Below are 20,715 nucleotides of genomic sequence, written 5' to 3'. Positions count from 1 at the left end.
TGGTGCCATTTTACTTAAGTCATTTACAGATTGACCTTGAACTGTGAATTATGATATCTGTAGCTTTGTAAATTCGGCTTTTAATTCAATATTATCACATTTGGTGAGGCAAGTGTCTTCTCACAATGCTGTATAGACAACAGAAGGACAATTGCTAACATTTTAGAACATTTTTTTTCTCTATTACAATGGGTCCTAACATCCATCTGTTTTTTCTGGCATGCTTTGGATTTTCAACCAGCATTTAGTACATTTTTCACTCTGGATTTCTAGTACTCAAAAACATCCCATTTTTATTGTTCCGAAAATACATTCTTGAATTAGATACATAATAAATTCCCTCTTCTAAAAAAGATTGTTCTTTGTTTCCTACTGCAGTTGTTGGATATTTTGTTCTTGGGATAGGGATAAGAGATTTGAGAAGTAATGCTGCAAAACTATCTTAATTAAGCTGTGCCTCTTTTTTTTTTAATTTTTAAAAATCATTTAAACTTACATGATCTTATTTTATGTGAAGAGCCAGCATTTGGCTGACAGCTTTGATGTTAATGGAACAGCACAGTAATTAAATGGAGGAGGCTCCATTTTAGAGGTTGAGGTGTGAGACGTGGTCTTGCAATGTTGCACAAACCAGTAGGCATCTCCCAGTTAATATTATTGAACATGGGGACAAAATCTGGATTTGTGTGTCTATCACTGCTTGGCATTATCTTTAGAAAAGAAATGAAGTCATTCCTTGGGCAAATGCAATTGTCTGCATTATTATAGTGGTCTAATGGAAGAGTGATGACCTGGGTATGTCATTATCCACAGTGTTTCTAGTCAGAGTTATAGGGCTATCTAGTCATTGCTTCATTTCTTTTAATGAAATACAGAGTTCATGGTCCAAAATATTTCTGCTTTATTTGGGTATTTTAAAGAAATTTGTTCCATATATAATGAACAAGATGTAACCTTATGCAAACATAATGAATTTTTAAAATCTACATTTTGAATATGATATTCTTTTCCCAGGAGACCTGTTCTGGGCAGGCAGTTCTTTCTCAGGAAGCTTGTAACTTTCCAAAGAATAAATCAAAATCATAATAATTCAATCCCTCAGTGAGCTGAACCAGAAAAAATGGCATCATTTGAGCCATGACTCAAGAATAGATTCACATGATCTAAAGAATGGGAAAACAAATTGGTCAGTTGTAAGAGTTTTAAACAAAGAGCCAGCTTGGTTATATTTCTCACTATACACAGATGCTTGAGCAAGCAGAAAATTTGCTGATTAGTTTTCCCAAAAATCCTCACTGCAATCTAGACTAATCGGAGCTTTAAAGTCTATATTGAAGCTGTTTCTCAACACAAAATCAAGTCTGGGATAAGGATAATTTTGGGGGGTAGTAAATGACTGCTTAGAGCCTGAATTAAAGTCTGAATAATTTCAGTTGTAAATCTGATTTTCCTGTAGAGCCCAGCTGGAAAGACAACTGCAGATGTGTTACGGGAAATAAAATTACTTTGGCTCACATTCCAGATTGTTCTGTACTTCTTGCAGAGCACTAATGCTGAGCAAAAGCATTGCCTCTCTGCTCAGGGTTATGGGACTGTTGTAGCTATCCTGGATCAAATGTCAAGGGAACACAATCAGAAGTCCAGGGAGCACTCTGGGATACTAAGGCAGAAGTAGTACCTTGCCAGTAAGGGACTGTCAGAAAATACTTTTATCTTCAACTGATACTTAGCAGTTTTTTAGACTTTCACCAAAAGCAAATACTTCCTACCAAAATTGTCTAACTGGTTCTCTGCTAAGCCATGCCAGTGGTGCTTCACCCATTTTCCTAGGGATGAACAGGCATCTCTGCCCACGTTGGTCTGCTTTCATTGCCACAGGCTTCTTTATAGCTGCAGAAGCATCACCATCTCCCAGAGGCTGAATATTTTAAATCAACAGGGAAGTGTAGAGCAGTCATTACATGATAACTGAGTCGTGGCAAACACTCCTTATGGTTTTATTGCCCTAATTTCTCAAGAAAAGAACTTATAAAGTGTATTATCATGACTGATACCAGGAGACTTGTCACGCTTACCTGTGAGGGAACTTGAAGAAAGTAATAATCCTACAGATTAGCAAACATCTAATGGAGTCTAGTACAAGAATTTTATTGGTATTTTATTGGTTACACTTGCTTCTTTGGGTAGGGATTTTCTATTTAATATGGCCTCAGTTTATTAATTCATTGATAGAAGTACATTTAATCCCATTTTATAAATCCTGTTTAGGAGAATGATAGTCCTCTGTAGACTCTACAGTCTGGCTGGCAAAATCTGGGCTGTCACTGCAAAAAAAGTGAACCTCCAGGCTTACAATGATTTTTTTGCTCATTGTGCAGTGATGTAAGGAAAGGAGGTAGTTCATTCTTGCCCTCTGCTAACAGTTAACTGCTAGAAACAAATACAAGATTTTCTTCTTTTCTGTTTTTCTCTGAATTTTCTGTACATGGCATGGGAGTGCAAAGAGCCCCTGACAGCCTTTACTTGGTTAATTCTGCTTCATTATTATTATTGGGAAAGGCAAGGTAAATTAACACTCTTTACTCCCATTGAATTTTCCTCATGTGGAATTATTTTGCTGATGTAAATCAGTGCAGTTCTACTGGCTTCAGTCATGCTCATTTATGTCAACTAAAGAGCAATGTCACAAGCAGTTCTTTGTAGCAGCTGGCTTCTCATGTGCCCAGCTCAGATTTACTGCTCTGTTAGCGCAGTGTCTAGGGTAGTATGGGCCCAGTTGCTGCTGATTGAGGATGTTTGCACAGAATAAATTCAGGAGTTGCTCCAGAGGTTATGCCCCACTGTGCTCACAAGTTATTTTACATCAGGGTGACTTAAGTCATGAGGAACAACTGTGTGAGCACAACTTGGCTCAGAGATGCCTTGGGGATATTCTGGACATCTCACTGTCCTGCTGTGTGTCCTGTCATGTCCACCAGTCCTGTTCATGGGTCCCACACACCAAATGTCACCATTGAGGCACTGGAGAGCTCCTGAGTTCTGCCTTTCGTGCCTGCAAACACTCACAGTTAATAAGCCTGGCAAGTGGGTGGGGAAGCAATTTCCAGCCAGCCCTGTATTGTATCCAGCCATTATACTTGCGTGTGACCCCACACTAGGCTCTTAAATTCTCTTGTCCTCTGGACAAAGATGAATTCCTGGTACACAGAAAACACATATCCCACAGCATCCTGTTCACACATCAACAAGCTGGATGGCATAAACCAGCTTTTTCTTGGAGCTCATCCACAGCAAAACAAGAGATCAAGGAGAGAAAACCCATGACTCCTGGTAGGGGACAGCCAAGACAGCCAGGAGCATCTCACCTCAAAGGTGCTGCCAGACAAAAGGGCTGCAAAAATCTGAGCCAAGGCCCCCACAAGGGGTTGGCTGCTGGTCTGAGAGCCCTTGGGGAGTGGTCACACTGCAGAGCAGGGTGAGCAGCACTGTGTGCTTCATTTAAGTGTTTTGTCATGCCCAAGGACATTTTCCTTTTATTGCTCCTGCAGAATACTGACACATGGAGCAGAAACTTTTCATTCTGAGTTCTCAGTTTGCTGGGGAGGGTCCAAACAATAGCATCCATCAGTGAAAATGCTGCCTTTCTTTCCTGTTGGTCCCTGCACCAGCCAATATTTTAGATCTACAGCAATTGATTTTGCAGGATTGTCCCTTCTGGCCCCAAACTCCTACTCATCTGCCATAATGTGACCAGCCCAGCCCAGAGCAAATTCAAAGCAAGCAAACAAGCAAAAAAAAAAAAAAACCACCCAACAAAATAAGCCTCACTACACCATCCTTACGAAGAACTGCTCTTATTGTCTAGCACAAGACGTGTGATGCATTTGATCCTGTAGAGAATTAATTCTGAAGATTGGTTTGCTGTCAAGTTTATCTTTGTAAATGTGAGCAATTTTTACTGACACACCCATTTGGATATTATTTTTTCAGTGAAATCCCAGCAAGGCTTTCCTTATGTCACCATAAATCTTAGGAAGCTTTCCTTTGTAGTAAAACCTTTGTCACAGTATATTTGCAAAACTGTTGTAATCGATATTGCAGAAATATATGAAGTATAAACCGAGCAATAATTGTAAAGCACCAATTACAAAACACTTTCCTGTCTTCTTGGATGCCTGAAACACATTGCAAAACTGTATGGATGGCACAGTGAAGGTCAGGCATGTTGACACATGAACATTTTAAATACAGAAAGTGCTGTTAGAGGTGGTTACTTGTTGAGGCCAGTCTCCCCTGTTCCTTGGCCAGACACCTGCACTTACTTTGTTTGATGAAACAGCCAGAGTTACCTTTCTGATCAACAGCAGCACCACACATCTCTCTCCATCCTTACAGTTTGCACAGGCAGATCTGTTCTTTGCTGTGGCACCAGGTTCCTTCCTCACATCCATTTTCTCCCGTTTATTCTGATTGTGCTGCTAATGAGACACCTTTTTCCTGACCTGTGGCCTCCTGACTGCCTCATGCAGCCCCTGTGATGTTAAATTAAATGAGGCACAGCAGCAAGCCAGCAATCAAACTATTGAAAACAACCTGTGCAAGCTAGGTGGGCTTCATTAACAACTTTTCATTCTGGGCAGGACAGGAAGGAAGGCAGAATTGGGGAGCTACCATCACTGATGTTTGCCAAGGTCAGAGCTCTATGCTAGAGCTGGTGTACTGAAACTGAGTGTGGAAAAAAAAACAAACCTGTGTCTTTGCAGCCATGGTAATAAAGCAAGAGCTGATTGTGTTTCTTGACTTACATTATCTGTAACTAGTATCAAGATTTTCAAAGATTAACAGAGATGTTAACAGCTGTTCAATGTCTAGCAAGGCTAGAAATTAGCTGGCAAGAAACAAGAGCTTAAATGGTGCTGTTCTGAGGAGCTGGTGGAGGTGTTTGTGTGCCCCAATAGTCTGGGGGCAGAAGTCACTGTAACAGCATAGAAGGAATTAAATTAAATGAGCAAGAGACCATGAAAAGAGATAATGGGGAGAGTTTGGAAGGAAATGGCTGTGGAAGGGGCTGGGTTTATTTGAAGAGCTCATCAAGGAGGGACTTAAAATGAAGGAGCAGGAGCAGACTCAGTCCGTCCCAAGGGATGATGGAAATGGGAATTTAACAGCAGTTCATGGAGATGAAAGCAGACACTGGTACTGGAGGCCAGAAACCTCTGTGGTTTCTATTCATGACCTTCTTCATCCTTCAGTGACGCTTTACTACTTGCACTGTAAGGACTAATTAAGATTTTGTTCCACTACAAGAATACCTTAGCTTTTCCTACTGCCTAACTCACATTATTAGAAACTTAGGATTATAAAACTCCAGAAGTGTTTGCTAATCCATGAATTAATCTATCCAAAGTGGCATGGCTTTTTCTGCTGTGCATCACTTAAAAGTGGCAGTCACCATTTAGGCAGGAGCACTCTGCAGACTGAAAGGGGTGGATAATGGGATCCACAAAGTAATTTGACTCTTGATGGGGAACATGAGTATCCTTGGCTGGCTTTCACTTGGGGCCCTACCAGACAGTGTGGGGAAAAATCCCATGGTCTCTAGGTCCTGAGCAGCACAGGAGTAGAGGGTGCAGATAACGACAAGGGTATTCTTGGAGGAAATGTGTGTCCTCTTGTGTGGAAGAAATGCCACAGAAACATGCAATGAAAGCTTAGTTTAAATGCATCTGCTTCATGGCAGGTACCTCACTGAACACGTGGAAGATGTGGTCCCTGTTGTAAATCACTTCTGTAGGTAGATAAACCTTCTGCCTTCTGTTAGCAATGTCCTAGTGTGAACTGTTTGTGACAGAACAGTTATCTGAGTCCTTCAATCCTTGTTTTCTTGGAATCTGGAGGACTTTGGGGGAGGGTTTTTTCCTTTCTCTTTTTACTATGATGTCTGTTTCTGTAGAAGCCATTCACATGCTGGATGGCTGGCATTCATCCTGATGCATCCTTTTGAAAAGCATCATGGCATGGGGAATTGAAAACATTTATAATACAGTTCCTGCAGACATGTGTGGTGGGGCTAAAAAAGGCAACTTCTTCTTTTTTGGTTGTCATGTGATGCTAGAAATGAAGTAGTTCTAATTGCTTCACAGTCCTAAGGCAAAGTCTCCCATTAGGAACAGCTACCGTATATTAAAGATGTAATGGCAAACACTTGAATAGCACTTTCTGTCTTCAAAGTACTTTGCAGACATTCTTTACTTCTGAATTAAGGGTCAGTTTCTGTCCCTTTTAACACTTTTCTAATGAGATAAATGTTCAATCTGCTTTGAGAAAGGCATAAAGCTCCTGACTCCAAATTCTACACTGAAATAGGGCTGTGTACTGCTCGTTTGTTTTCATGGTGTAAAGTGCTCCCAAAGGACATGCAGCTGGTATCACCTCTGCTGGTGGAGATCTTCAGACTGTAAAATCAGGTGCCTGTAAAGCTTCTGCCTTCAAACAGTTGGTGTGGGAGGTGGGCTCCTACCCAGTGCTTGTTCAGCCCTGTGCTCTGCACACAGTGTGAGGGGCAGGGGTCTTGAACTGGCACACACATGAGTTCCTGGCCCTGGAGAAGGCTGGGGATGCACGTGCACCAGCAGCTTAGTCCCTGCGTGGTGAGGAGCCATTGTCAGACATCTCTCATCCAGCTCCATTTCAGGGAGCTGCTGTGCCCAGGGTCAGGGGAACATTCCTTGCCGAAGATGAAGCCATGCAGCATTCTTATAATTTCCTATCAGTGCCCAGTAACCAGTAACTCACAGGGAAGCTGGTCCAGTTGACAAAGACTGGGGTCCTCAAGTTGGAAATGTCTCTGAATGACCAAGTCTGGAGGAAGAGAAGGCTCTGTCATGTCACTCGTATCATTGACAAAACACCCATTGACTTGGATAAAAGTATGAGGATGCCCAACAGTGCTGACTTCTGATGTCATCTCTCTGGTTTACTTTGTTTTGCAAAGACGCTTTTGTGCTTGCTCTGTATTCTGAATATTCAGGTCATTCCTACGTACAGAGCCCCCATTTGTAATCAGATTGTGGGGTTTGTTGACCCTCTTACAGACAGATTGACTAGCAAGTCACACTGATCCTTCAATATAGGATTTAATAAAAGCCACAAGAGAAGGAGGAGGGTTGCTATTGTTCTGCCCTCAGTGCTGCCAATCAGTCCCTTGTTTTTCTGTGTCTGTGTGTTCAAACGCTGTGTGAACCAACGGGGCGCGGTCAGGAGGCTGGCGAGGGGGCAGCGAGAGGGTTAGCTGGATCCTAGCTAGAAATACTTGTGCAAGTCAGGAAGAAGGAATGGAGGGAAGGAAATTAAGTGGAGACATCTGTGTGGCTTAGCTTTCAGCAGCTCTGCCTGGGGTAGGGGTGGGAGAGTCATGCCTAAGATGACATAACATATTTTGTCTTTCGTGGGTTGGAAACAGAGGAAACTGCGAAAGCGAAGCATGGTGTGTGTCACGCATGGTCCAGGCATACCAAGTACATAATGGAGCAGTGTCAGTGCTTTCTGTTCTGCCTTTCACACCCCAAAGTGACTCTTCAAGGCAGAGAACTGAGGAGAATATGATATGGTCCAAAAACTGATCTTGGACTTTTTTCGCAGACGACTGAGCCAGAGGCCAACTGCTGAAGAATTGGAGCAGAGGAACATACTGAAACGTAAGTCCTGATTCTGCTGCCATTTAACCTGAAGCCAGATAATTTGGGTTAGGTTTCATATACATTTGTTGCTTTTTATGAACATCAGCTATTCTCTGTAAGCATCACTGATAATAAATAAAAATAATAAAGGGCATCGTAAGTGCAAATAAGCATGAAAGTCTGTAATAACATCTAAATCTGCAGAAACAGTTCTTTCAAATCAGAGTCAGTAAATTTACAAGAATAACCTAAGGGGAAAAAATCCTAGGTGTTGAATGACATTCCAGACAGAGGGTCAGACATCCTGAAAAGCCTCCTTTGTGCAGCACTTATGTAGATGAACATCCCATTGTAAGTTAGTAAAGACATTAGGGCATAGCTCGATTAGCTTTCCTAAAAATCTTCACAGCAATCTATGCTAGCTGGAACCTTTATTCAATTTAAAAAAAGAATCCAGTGTGACTCAGGGTTATTCCCATGAAACTCTCCCTTTAAATCAGCCAAAAATTTGCTGGTAGATCCTCAGCCCGTAATTTTTAAAGGGACAAAATACCACTCAGAAATCCTGAACCAAGTTAGTAGATACATTGCCACTGACTTGAAGGGAAGCTGGACTGAGTCCAACTTTCATAACCTCATGAATGAACAGGAAGAAAATTACAGTTTCTTTACTTGCATGCAAGTGTTTTGAATATTAAAAACAAAGAAAGCTGTTTATCTAATTATTGTTGTTACTTTGGAAGCAGAAATAAACAACAAACAAACAAGTTCTTCCCGTTTTAAGTTAGTAAATGCATATTTCCAGGAAATTTTTTAAAAATTACTACAGAAAAAAGTATTCCAAAATGGTACCTTATGCATAATGTCTCCTTAGCTAGGTCCATAATTCACCTTCTCTTGTTCAAATAGCTGCATTGTATAGAATCATAAAAATGTGGTAGCAGAAGATAATTCTCTGAAAATCAGCAGAATTCATTTTTCAAATACTTCAAAATCTTAGCAGATTAGTGATAGTGTTAGTGCCCAGCAGGGTCTTTTCATCTGTTGATGTTATTACACGTAGCAGTCAGAGGGAGAGAGGCACCACTGTGAATGCCAAGAGGAGAAAAGACCGGACAGCAGAGCAGGGTGGGCAAGCCTGAGGCTGCTGGAAAAGCCATTTGTTTGGGACCAGCCCTCTCTTGGTAACTGTGCTCCTCATGTCTGCTCTGAACTCTGGTGGCTGGCTGCTGGAGGAAGAACCTGGGGAAATATTTGGCACATCCAGCTGTGATTTTCTCCCGGGGTGTAGCAGAACAGCTGGAGAAGGGGGACCTGCGACGTGACCGATGTCAGGCTCACGCACAGAGAGACAGAGGCCGATTTTCTGGCAGCTCATGCTGTCATCCTGGGACCTCTGAACAAACACGTGTCAGGCACCACCTGGTGCTGGTGCATGACCAGCAAACTCTGCCCTGGCACTGGGGGAGGTGGAATCTTGGGCACCTGCTTTGAACCAGCATCAGCAGAGAGCAGCATCTCCAGCGCCGGGTGCATTGCAGACATTCCTAAAGGTCACATTGCTGAGCACAGCAGTCACAGAGGGCCCTAAAGGTGTCTTACATTTCAGAGGAGTTACCCCTTGAGTAACACCAGTTTCTTTTTTAATTGAGTAAAGGCTTTTAAATTACATGGATGTTTGAAAATATTACTCTGATTCCAGAACCACATTGTATTTCCGAAATGGATTTTTTTATAGCTTGCTTTAGCACAGATCTGCCCCAAACATGCGTGTCTTGGAAAACAAACAGCTTCCTAATTAGAGGAAAGAGTAATGTGGTATTTCCAAGGCATTCCAACTTTTGGTGAGCCACAGCAGGAAAGAAAAAAAATAAATTTGTTACATAATTTTAAAAAGAAAGCATAAACATACTCTACACTTAAACAAGTAAAAATAAATATTTTCTGATTTGTATGTCATTTTGTGTCATTTCTCTAGAGTTCTGAAAAGGAGCATTATAATAAATATAATGGAGTGTAGGGAAAGAGAAACTCAGGAAGTGCTAATAAAAAGAGTGTAAATTCTCTGCATAAGCAGGTCAAGCAATTTGCAAAAGCCCAGCCCAAAGCATGCACAAACACAAAAGAAAACCTACCAAGCTCTCAAGTAGACTAAACAGGGCTTTCTCTGCAGTTAAAGCTGAAATCTCCCTGATGAAAATGTCATGTCTGGTACTGTGATGTGCCTATTACATGTGTAACTGCATTACTGCCCATGCTGATGGGGAAAAATGAGGCAAAGTGTGGTTGGATAGCCAGTCTTTATACATGAATTGAATGCTTCCTAGGTCTGTGCTACTGCAGTAATTAGGAGTTATCTTTACAAGGGCAAAGCATCCATTTCCCAAGTTCTGCTACTTGCTGATGGCAACAGTGAAATCACAGCAGCCACAGGAAGGAAACAGCAGAGACAGACAACTGGGTCTTGTGGGATCTCCTTCACTGAAGTATGCCCCAGTCACTGACTCATATTTAGATCAAGGGCATGGAGTGGGAGGAGTCCAGGCCTGCAGGGTTATTTTGAAGACTAAAGAACACTTTGCACCTGTACTTGCTGTCCAAGGGTATAGGGAAAGATGCCTCGATCCCCTGTCATGCACCACCCCTGTGCCACTTCACAGGTGGATGAAAGTAATCCAATTGTCAACCTGGCACATTTAGGGTTGCATAAATTTCTCATAAAAATTATGGTTAGGTGGGTTCTGAATACCTCAAACGGTACTGGGGGACATTTCACACTGGCACGAGATCAGGAGTGAAAATTGCACCTACATCACCCTGACACACAGGTTTAGAGAAACAGAGAATCTCCTGAACACCTAAGATGAAATAAAGCATCTGTTCTGTATCTTCACAAGATTGGCATGACTTAACTTCAAAGAAATAGGCTAAAACAAAGTCACTTTCTAGTTTTGAAGGAGAATGTATTCCTATTTTCCAGCTTTTACCTGCCTGAAGTCTTAAGCCTGGCTGTCTCTGAAAGTGGGTGGTTGGGCTGAGAGTGAGGAGAAGAGAAAAACATCAGATGCCAAGGACAAAAATGAGTAGCCATTACTAAGTTTTATATAAAACTCCTCGGCTGCTTGCAGTTCTACCCTGACTATGTGTGGATTCTCTTTAGTTAGTGCTGTGTCTGAAAGTAAGCATTTGCAGGACCAGCTCCTCCAAATTTGAGACACAAAGGGAAGAAAAAAATTGCTAAAGGATCAATTGCCGGAGGAGTATCCAGCCGACTAGGGGCAGAAACCACTGAAAGAGGAAAATCATATTTATCAGTGTAGCTACTCCAGTGATTGCTTAAAAAGACAGTTGTAACTCCCTGCTGTCTTGTGTTCTTTTTAGTGCCTACTGGTTTCCTTCCTTCTGAAAATATAAGCAGTATTTTTGGTAAAATGGCACTTAAAGATCAGAAGTGTAGTGTGAAACACCATAACATCGGCAGGTTCTTTGTCCACTTTGGTGGAGATTTCCCAGTCCTGCTGAAGTCAGTGAGCAGTTGTGATAGCACTGTCTGTCCTGAGCAGTGAGACACCTGGTTTGCAGCCTAGCCCTTCTTACCTGCTCAGAGGCTTCTGTGGGCTCTAAACCTTAGGTCTCATTTCTGTGTGGGGAAAGCCCCAGTTTTCCAGTGAGATTGCTGGTTTGTGCTCTCATAGCTGAAGAAGCTACGGCTGGTGGGTTGTTCCTGCTGCTCTGCAGGAGGTGCCTGCTCCAACTGCAGGATCAGCAGAGAGGAACGTGGGATGCCCCCTTGAGTTTAGTGCAATCCAAAGTTTAACAATTTAAATCAAAGCACCTTTCCTCAGCTGGCCTTTGAGGTCCATAATGTGCCCTGCAGAGAGTTATTCCTGCCTGAGCTAGTCCTAGCTGAGCAAAAACTGGATCCCAGCAGGGGCACAGAGCTGATGAGTTGTGTTTGCTCTCACCTGTTTTGTGCTGGCATGATGGGAGTAAAGAGTGTTTTAGCCATCAGTGAAGCAGTGGAGACAGATCCTAACTGATTGAGAAGCTGAGTACCTGGAAGCCTGGGATTTTAGTGACTTTTGGTAAAGGTCAATGCAAAGACAATGCATGACAGCCTGCTCCTAAGTTGAAGAAGAGTTAGTGTACTCAAATGTGATTGAACTCTTGAGGGAGAAGAGTTGAGGCATGCCCTGGTAAGAACTCGTAGCACGTGATCTTTTGGCTTAATGTTGAAAGTTAAATGACCTGGGATGAACTTTTATGCTCCAGTGTGAAACTTTGAAGGCTCGTGATGGAAGGACACGCTCTCCTTAACTCCACTCATGCCATGGGAAGTTGCACAATTTGTCTGGCACCTCTATTCCAAAGCTTTTTTTCTATTATCTCCAAAAAGTAGCTGCAAGAAATTATTCTGCAGATGGAAAAAAAATGTATGTGTTTCTTTTCCAACCACTGACCTTGCAGAATCCAACCCTATCGTAGCTGAGCCCCCTGAGGCCACCAGGCCTGTGGGCAGGGAGATAACATTTTATTGAAGAGCTGGCTTGCTGCCCAGCCCTTATAGAAAGTGACACACATGAAGAGGTGCCAACACAAGGAAAGGAAGGAAGCTGTAGATGTTTTATGAGGCGTGTGAAGAAGCACAGTAGCTACAGATCGAGGATGTTCACCCACCCCAGAGGGACATACTGTGCATCAGAGAGGTCCTGAAACATTAATACACTTACTGATGGAAAGGCTTATTTTGTTGCAAACAGTGCATGCCTGATGAGTCCAAAGTCTGAGATCCTTGTAAATCTTTTACAGCCCGGAATGAGCAAGAGGAGCAAGAGGAAAAACGAGAGATTAAGAGAAGATTAACACGTAAGGTGAGAAGCAACTTTGATCCTATTATGACACTACTCTAACTTTCTCCCTACTGCACAGTTGTTTGCCTTTTTCCTTTCCTTCAGCACCATTTTCAAAAGTAGAGTGTGAAACAAGTCTTACAAAAAAATCTTTAAAAGAAATCAGCAATGTTGCAGGGTGTAAGTCCATGGAGAGCAAAGGAAACCACTTTGCAGGCTACTGCTGGTAACATTTCAAACAGGAAAAAAGAAGATCTAGTCTTCATAACTGAAGGAGTTTTGAACAGTGAAGGATAAAGATCAGCATTTACAAGGACCAGTGCTTCTTGTAAGTGTAATGGCTTCTGTAGCCATTACAGAGAACAAAGTTAAAGCAATGCTGATTTGAAAATTCCACCAAAAAAAAACCCTCATAAAACTGGAAGTTAAACATTTTCTGGAAAGGGAGGTTGTCAACTGAGGCATTTAAATTTAATAGAGACAAGCATTTATGAAAAAGTATATAGTGCAGAAAACAATCTTGTATTGGCAAGGAAGGACAAACAAAACAGCATCGCTTGATTCAAAAGTAATTTACTCTTAAAACTGAAGAACAGTCATTTCAGATGTACCCATTCAGTTTTGCAGCTGGCATAAATGTCTACGGATGCCCAAACATACACAGTGAACAATCCATCCTGCTATTGCAGATTAACTTTCTTTCAGCACTGACATATTTCCTGTCTCCAAGGGTAAAGAAAGCCCTCTGAAAACTCACATACTTGTGAAGCAGCACCATTCCCTTTCAGTGCAATTTTAGATGACTTCTTTTTTTTTGACCTATGTGATCACAGCTATCATGGTATAAATATTAACAAGGAAAGGTCTCTAAATATATGTGGAAAGGTTACATTCTGAGAACTGAATTGCTTTCTACCATGGTTAAAAATCTCATGCCTTAACTCTCAGTTCATGTAAATAAGTAGAATTCTTGGTGACCAGTGGGGGGATACTGCTGTTGTCTGCAGGAGCTAGAGAGCCATAATATTATTTGTAAAACACTTCTATTCCTCACCACGATGACAGGGATGATTGTGCATTCCCTCTTAGCACTGCCTGAAAGAGAAGATCCTAACTGCATTGCAGATGTTTCATGGGATTGAGGCTCTGCGCAAAGGCTGGAAATGCCATTTTGCCAGGCTTCCAATTTCCCTGTACGTTGAAGGGTAAACACGTGCAGGAATCCAGTGTGGAGCTTGATGCCATTTGAGGAGCAGCTGTAATAGATACAGAGCAAAGCTCCCCACACCCAGTGTGCTGCCTAAGAAGTGAGGGCTTGCTGACTGAGCCGGCACCATTGCCACACGGTTCCCATCCTTCCCATCCTTCCCTATCCTGTAGGAAGAGTGCAGAGCACAGGAATCACCTGTCACAGGCAGAGGCCACCGCTCAAGTAAAGCACCCAGGCTGCCACTGCTTCGCAGCAGTGTCTGCTCCCTAAAACCTCAGCAGTTATCTGGGAGATTTCTTGCTTTGTCTTCTTTGCCCTTTTATGTAGGAACAACAGGGAAAGCAGCATCAGTCCAAGGCCCTGGCATTTAGCTCTTTACTACCCCTGTTCCTGGTCACAAACCTTTTAGTCTTTTTTTTGGCTTCCTCTCTAGTAAAGATTTTTCTCCCCCACATTTCTGAGGTTGATAGCAACACAGCTTAACATTGTTTGCTTTGGATCACCTTTTTAAACTGTTGTAAATTGTTCTAGTGACACATGTAATTTTAATGAAAGAACTGCAGGGGTGATCTAACAACAGATTTTGTTCTCACCTACCAAACATATCATCACAAAAGCTCAGAAATCACCAGAGAAAAGAAGTGAATAAAGTGTGCAAGTGTTTTAGATAACAACTAGAAATGCCAACCACTGAGTGAATCCTGCAAAAATAGTTGTTACTCCCCAGCTGTTTCTTTCATGAGCGTGTCCCAGATGTGTCGTTGTGTTTACAGCAGAGTGGCAAGCTCCTTCTGTCGGTTTGTACTGAAGTCTTACTACCAAAGGATTTTAAACCCCAGATCAAGCAGAAGTTTAATTGAGCACAGCAAGTGTGTTGCCCACCAGCCCTTTCTGTTTGCACTGAATTTTCAAGCACACACGTGCCCGCAGGGTAAATTCAACATGAGGAAACTCTGCCGTGTTGCCTCTTTTGGAAATGTGTGTAGTTGGGATTTAAGAAGGGAAGTGGGTTCTGTAGAAGCCGCTGATGAGACTTTTGACCTTGCACTACAGAAACTGCTACTGTCCCCAGTTTTTTTGGTGGCAACATTCCAATTCCAAGGGAAGAACCCATTCCATCCATAAAAAAGCTGTTCTTAAAATTCCGTCAGCACTGACATTTTGTTACAGTGTTATGATGATAAGTTGTAACATGACATACTGTAATAAGTAAGATTACCTTGCTAGGTCTAGATGCCTTATTAAAGTGAGCAATAAATATCCGGTTGAATTCATCATTTGGACAGGCAATTTCTAAAAAAAAAATAACATTATAAAGAAATCAGGTGACCTATAGCAAGCTGCCCCCTTTAGCATTTTCCATCCTCTCCGACTCATCTGGTTCCACATTAACTGGGGTGAGGAATAGCTACCATTCAAATAACAAAGTGAAGGACATGCTGTTGGCTAAGTTTCTCAGCAGCTCATGTCCCTCCTGCCCAAGGAAGGAGAGTGGAAGCATGTTTGCCTGTCACCTGGGATGTCCAGCCCCCCGTCCTCTCTCCCTGCCCCTCGGGCCCACCGAGCGCCTTTGGGCACGCGGGCTTGCGTCATTGGAGTGGAGGCACACGTGGATTAGGGAGGCTTTTTCTCTGAGCACTGGTCTTGACCTCCAGCCCATTCAAAGAATATTAATGTGCAGAAGCCCTCTGGAAGTGTTGCAGATGGGTCACGTCCACAGGGAGATCTGGGCCCCCGTGAATTACTACCAAGAGCGTATCCTCTCTGAACCATGACAATCTTGGCCAAGGACCAAGGCAATTAACACGAGCCTCAATGTCCCCTGAGGACTTCCATTACAGAGAGAGACTCGTAGCCTGGATTAACAGAACATCTTACAAATCACTTGCAAGGTGGAATAGAACTCTTTTTTTTCCTACCTTCTCTTCTCTTAAATGGCACCATGCTTCTCAATCCCCAGAGCTGTTTACTGCTTCCTATCCCCCCACTGCCAATAGCTTATTTTTCTCAGAGGTCTAGCTCCAAAAGGAAATCTCTCAGAGCTGTAATACTGACTGTCAAATTGAAGAGGTGTGGCTGTTTCTTAAATTCCGTGCCATAATCTGAAATCTTTACTCCTGTTAAATTCTTGCCCCAGTTCAATTTAAATGCTCTGTTCACTGGTGCCTCTCTGGGAAATGTCTCCCCTGCTTGAAGATGTTCAAGCTTTTCTTTAACTGACCTTCACTGGCTTGCATCAGCAAAGGCTGTTGAAAATAATGAACTCTTGAGAGAGGTGGGACTCATCAGAGAGAGGTGAGAGAAAGGCAGCAGGGAGCAGAAAGGTCAGAGAGGAAGAAAAGGTTAGTGGCTAATTTAGATAAACTGCATTTGTAGTCAGAAGGAAAGGTCTTCAGGGCATTTTCATCACATCCTGCTCCTAAGTCTTTACTGCAAAAGGTGAGGAGCAAAGGAGGGGGAGGGGTGCTGCTGGTTAGGGTTTGTAATTTGTAATTTTTCAGTTTGTTTTCTTCTTTAAATAACAACTGTAACATTTTAATGAGGAAACAGAGCAGGCAATGCTGGCATGCTAAGATAAGCCTGTGACTGAAGTGGGGGCAAACTCATCATTTTGCATTTGACTAAATCCCAAGACCAGACTGGCAACAGTGTCCCCCTCCACTTTACCTGGTGGGAGTGCTTGGGTTTGCTTCATTTCACATGCCACGGACAAAGGGGGATGTATTAAACCTTCCTTTTCAAATTGCCTTAGTATCAAAGCCTGGAAAATGCCCATTTGTATGTACTAGTGCTCCAGAATATACAGAAGAAAATTTGACCAGGCATGAGGGTCCTGTCCTCATTTACTGCTCTTACATTAATACAAATCCATTTATTTTGAAAGGGAATTTTACCCTGGTTCACACTCATATAATTAGTCACTCACCATAGAATTACCCTGCTCCCTCAGCTCCCAGATCTTCACAAATAGATAACTAGAAATATAAATGCCCAGGTATTGCACACAGAAAAAGTCCAGACATAGTCATGCCCGTACAACCCTTTGACATGAACTGAAGCAAATTAAAAAGTGTCAGTGAGAACCCCTCTCCCTGCTTGGAGCACCACACCTTGTGCAGACAATTGCATGGTGCCCTTGGCCGTGTCCTTGTCCTGTAATTTCTGAATGTGCCCTATTCTTTCTGCCTGTTAGAAGAGCTTGTTCTCAGGTGCTCCTTGATAAGAACTCTGCAGCATTAAGCAGTTTAGACCCAAGAGACCAAAGCTCACAGGTCATAAAAATAAACTGCAAGGTGAGATCTCAGATGAGCTGTGTCCTCGGCATGGACACACATTGAACTGACACCTGCAGTGGGCTGCTTACAGTCAGTCCTGCAAAGCTGGTTCCCCAGCTATTCAAGAGTTAAGGGAGCTCTGGGCAGCCCAAACATACTGCAAGACTCTCACACCTAGAAGGTCACAAGAAATCTCTGCAATGCTATGAGAAGAAGGCAGAGAAAGTTGTTAACCATTCCAATAATGTAGCCTTAATTAATGGCTTTTAGAAAATTACTTAGCGTGGTTGTCGCTCTCGTTACACTTAGCATGATCAGATTGGCACTTTGGTTTAATGTACTGAATATATTTTGTGTGCATGTATTTATATATGGAAATATATGTAGATTTATGGCTACACATGAACTATGTGATACCAGCCATGGATTTCAGCACTCTTTCACAGCAGGAGCACTGGCACAAGAGTCAGGGCATCTTTTTTCCATCCTCATTCCCTTCCTCCTGAGCATCTCACAGGCAGGGCATTAGTGCAGCTCTGCAGACTCTCCACATGAGGTGTTTGAGCCCAGTTTGTGTGTGCATGCTCAGGGATGCTGGTGTAAGGAGAGCAGCCCCACTGCTGCCTCCCATCACAATCATCTTTTCTAGACAGAGAAGAGGAAGAAAACCAACTGTGCCAAGAACAAGCACACAGGCTTACAGCCAGATGCTGAATAGGGTAGTGGAGCTCCACCCAAGTGCTGAAGAAAGGAGGGATTTTTCACCCTTCACTTAGTAACCTGGCTGTTTTAAATCTTAATTCTCCCTGGAAGATGAAATGCAGGGAACTGAGATACTTAATTTGGAAGAAAGGTGGATTCAGGGGCATAAATAATGTTGCAGAATAGAATCTCAAGCCTTTTATTAAATATTTAGACCTTTCACCCTTCACAAGGGTAAAGTATTTCAAACACATCTATTTTTAGTGAGTGGGAAGAGCATGATGCACTGTAGGAAATTGTTATCAGGATATTTTTTTCCCTGATGTATCCTGGTTACAAATGTTCTACTCTAACAGTGAAACTTTTCAGCTCATCTACAGTCCCATGCACACATTCATGTAGCCCCTTCAGAAACGATTGTGTAATTGCTTTTGACATTCACCAGCATGCTGTGCATCCAAGGAGAATTGATCCCTGAAAGCCAGCTGCTGTCCCTGCCCATGTAACTGGCTGTGTGACACGTGTGCTATCAGGACACTAATTTAGGGGGAGTTTTTCACTGTGGCTGCCTATTCTACTGTGGAATTTGAAAGAAATACTTGAAACAATGAAGATGCTTTCCTGACATGATACAATCCACCACTGCCATTTCTTTTGGCTTGTAGTATGCAACATAAAATTTTAATAATCAGATATGGTGTGATACAAACCACAAATGTCAATAGATACAGTTAAAAGTTCAATAAGCACTAATCATGCTGCCTGCCTTTTCTGGAGGCAAGGACTGCAGAACATCAGAATGGTAAAGAAAGTTGGTTTTCACCTTTTGCATGTAATTCGGGGCAGGAGCCACTCCGTGCCTTGGCCTGACTCTTCCTAGGCAGTACAAAAATACAGACAACAGCAGCAGAAGGCTGAAAGTGCACAGCCTGTGCAGGTCACTTTAGAGTTGTGTTGTCATCTTTGTCTTTTCCTGTGACATCAGTACACTAGGAGTCTTTCTTGCCTTACATCTCATTTCTGCTAAGGGTGATCAACATCAGCTGGGAATTGTGGTCTCCAGCCACAGCAGCTTCCCAAAGAACAGTGGGCTGCTCTGGCAGAAGGTGGGATGATATTCAAGGTGTTATAACAAAGGGCATTTCCCAGGCAGAAATTCTCTGAAAGACAGATAAAAACAAAGCAGTGGGAATGTCCAAACCCTCTTATTACAGTAAGAGCAGTTGCAGTAAAATCCCCAAGCAGCACTCTGCAGGGGAAAAGCAAAGTCCTGATGTCTTTTTCCACTCCTTCCTCCAACCTGCAGCTGAGTCAAAGGCCCACAGTAGAAGAGCTACGTGAGAGGAAGATCCTCATCCGCTTCAGTGACTACGTGGAGGTGGCAGACGCGCAGGACTACGACAGGAGGGCAGACAAACCCTGGACACGACTCACAGCCGCCGACAAAGTAAGGGGGCAACTCTGGGAGAGCCATGGCCTAAACAGCCAGAGCATGCCATGGCAAACAGCATCCCTTGGGTCCCACAGGTCCCATGGCTGTCAAGGAATAAACATCTACCTGACATCCCTTTCCAACACACCTGTGGTTTTTTCCCATTCACGCAGTTATTTTGTTTCTTTGTTTGTTTGTTGCATAAATCTTTGGCAGGAAGATTTCTATATGCATGGAAACCAGGAGGGAAGGAATCCCAAGCCCCTTGAGGAAAGGTTCTTGATGACAGCCCTGTTGTTTGTTGGTTTTGGTCTTATCACATTATGCTGCCAGCTGAGAGCTCTGGCAAGACTTAGCAGAGCAGTGAGACAGGAGTGTGTGCCAGCATGGCTGCCAGGACAGGACAGGTTTGGGTGTGAAAATGCCAGCAGGTCAATTTGGCAAAGGTACCTCCATCCCTCCAAAGCCAGAGTCACTTCTCTCTAGTGTGTTACAACAGGGATATTTGCTCAGGATTTCTGCCACATAATATTTTAAGCACTGAACTGAAATCACACAAGACCTGAAGATGAAAAAAAAAGGAATACTTTGGTATTGATGGAACTGCCTCTGAGCACTGGTGGAACTTCCACTAAATAGTGTCTCTGGTGTTGACATTGATGGCATTAATCCCTATTAAGTTGCTGCCAAATTATATCAGTCATATTCTGAGGGATCTTTAATGGGACCTCAGGAAAAATATTTAAAAGATTTTATGGACATTGTAAGAAGCAAGGACTATGAGGCTCAGTGATTCACTCGTGAATCTTATAGTCACTCTATGAAGCCCTTTTAATTTCAAAAACTTTAAGATAAGTGAATTCAAGCCTTGACTTTGCCATGGAACTCAGTCATTCAGCAATGGAGAACACGATGTCCCATGTTTAGAGCTTTAGCAGAGTTTCCAGCCACACATTTATGGTGCATTTTTGGTCCTCTTGGTTTTATTCACAAAGGACAGCCTGTTATACTTGTATAATTCAACCAAAGGATTTGTACAGTTTTTTGACATTGTTCTCCTCCTTGATAGAGGGATTTTTTCAGTTTAGCTTTGGTTAAGTTAATGTAGCATAAACATGATCTGAAAAAAAAAAAATAAAAAGTTCCTCAGGACTGTCCATAGACCATAATATACTGGGTTAAATTAGCTTTTTTCATTTACTTCACCATGTTTGACAAGATATTAGTCAACTGACTTAACTTTATTCTCTTGATTATTGGATGAGGGAGGGAATAAATCTCCCAACTGGTTCTACAGCCTTTGAGAGATCCCTGCCTGTTTGAAAGGCATGGAGAAACATCAGCTGGGCATGGAGATTTGATCTCTCATTCTATGTCTCTGAAAAGAATAAGCATTAAATACCGTTATTAAATGTAACCTAGTAAGGAATTTAGTATTAAGTCAGACTATTTGTCACTTTTTCTTTTTTTATAATGCATGCACAAGTTCAGTAGTCAGAGAAAAGGGTTAAGCCCTTCAAATTAACCTTTCTCAGCAAAGCAGAAGAAGAGATGTTTGTCATTCTAA

The 20,715-nt window shown here is 42.4% G+C and overlaps 1 protein-coding gene across 8 annotated transcripts in view; it reads left to right on the top strand.

The window, feature by feature from the left end:
- Positions 1–20,715, top strand: part of PHACTR1 (phosphatase and actin regulator 1) — a 298,270-nt gene that overhangs the window by 270,576 nt on the left and 6,979 nt on the right. For all 8 annotated transcript variants that reach the window (XM_063160585.1, XM_063160613.1, XM_063160574.1 and 5 more), the window contains 3 exons: positions 7,642–7,697; positions 12,489–12,550; positions 19,023–19,163. In XM_063160585.1, the coding sequence (XP_063016655.1) occupies positions 7,642–7,697; positions 12,489–12,550; positions 19,023–19,163 (259 nt within the window). The remainder of the gene's footprint in view (positions 1–7,641; positions 7,698–12,488; positions 12,551–19,022; positions 19,164–20,715) is intronic.

The sequence above is a fragment of the Melospiza melodia genome, chromosome 1 (assembly GCF_035770615.1).
Source record: "Melospiza melodia melodia isolate bMelMel2 chromosome 1, bMelMel2.pri, whole genome shotgun sequence".
Lineage (NCBI taxonomy): Eukaryota > Metazoa > Chordata > Aves > Passeriformes > Passerellidae > Melospiza > Melospiza melodia.
The sequence above is the reverse complement of the archived record's forward strand: the minus strand, read 5'-3'. Positions and strand labels throughout refer to the sequence as shown.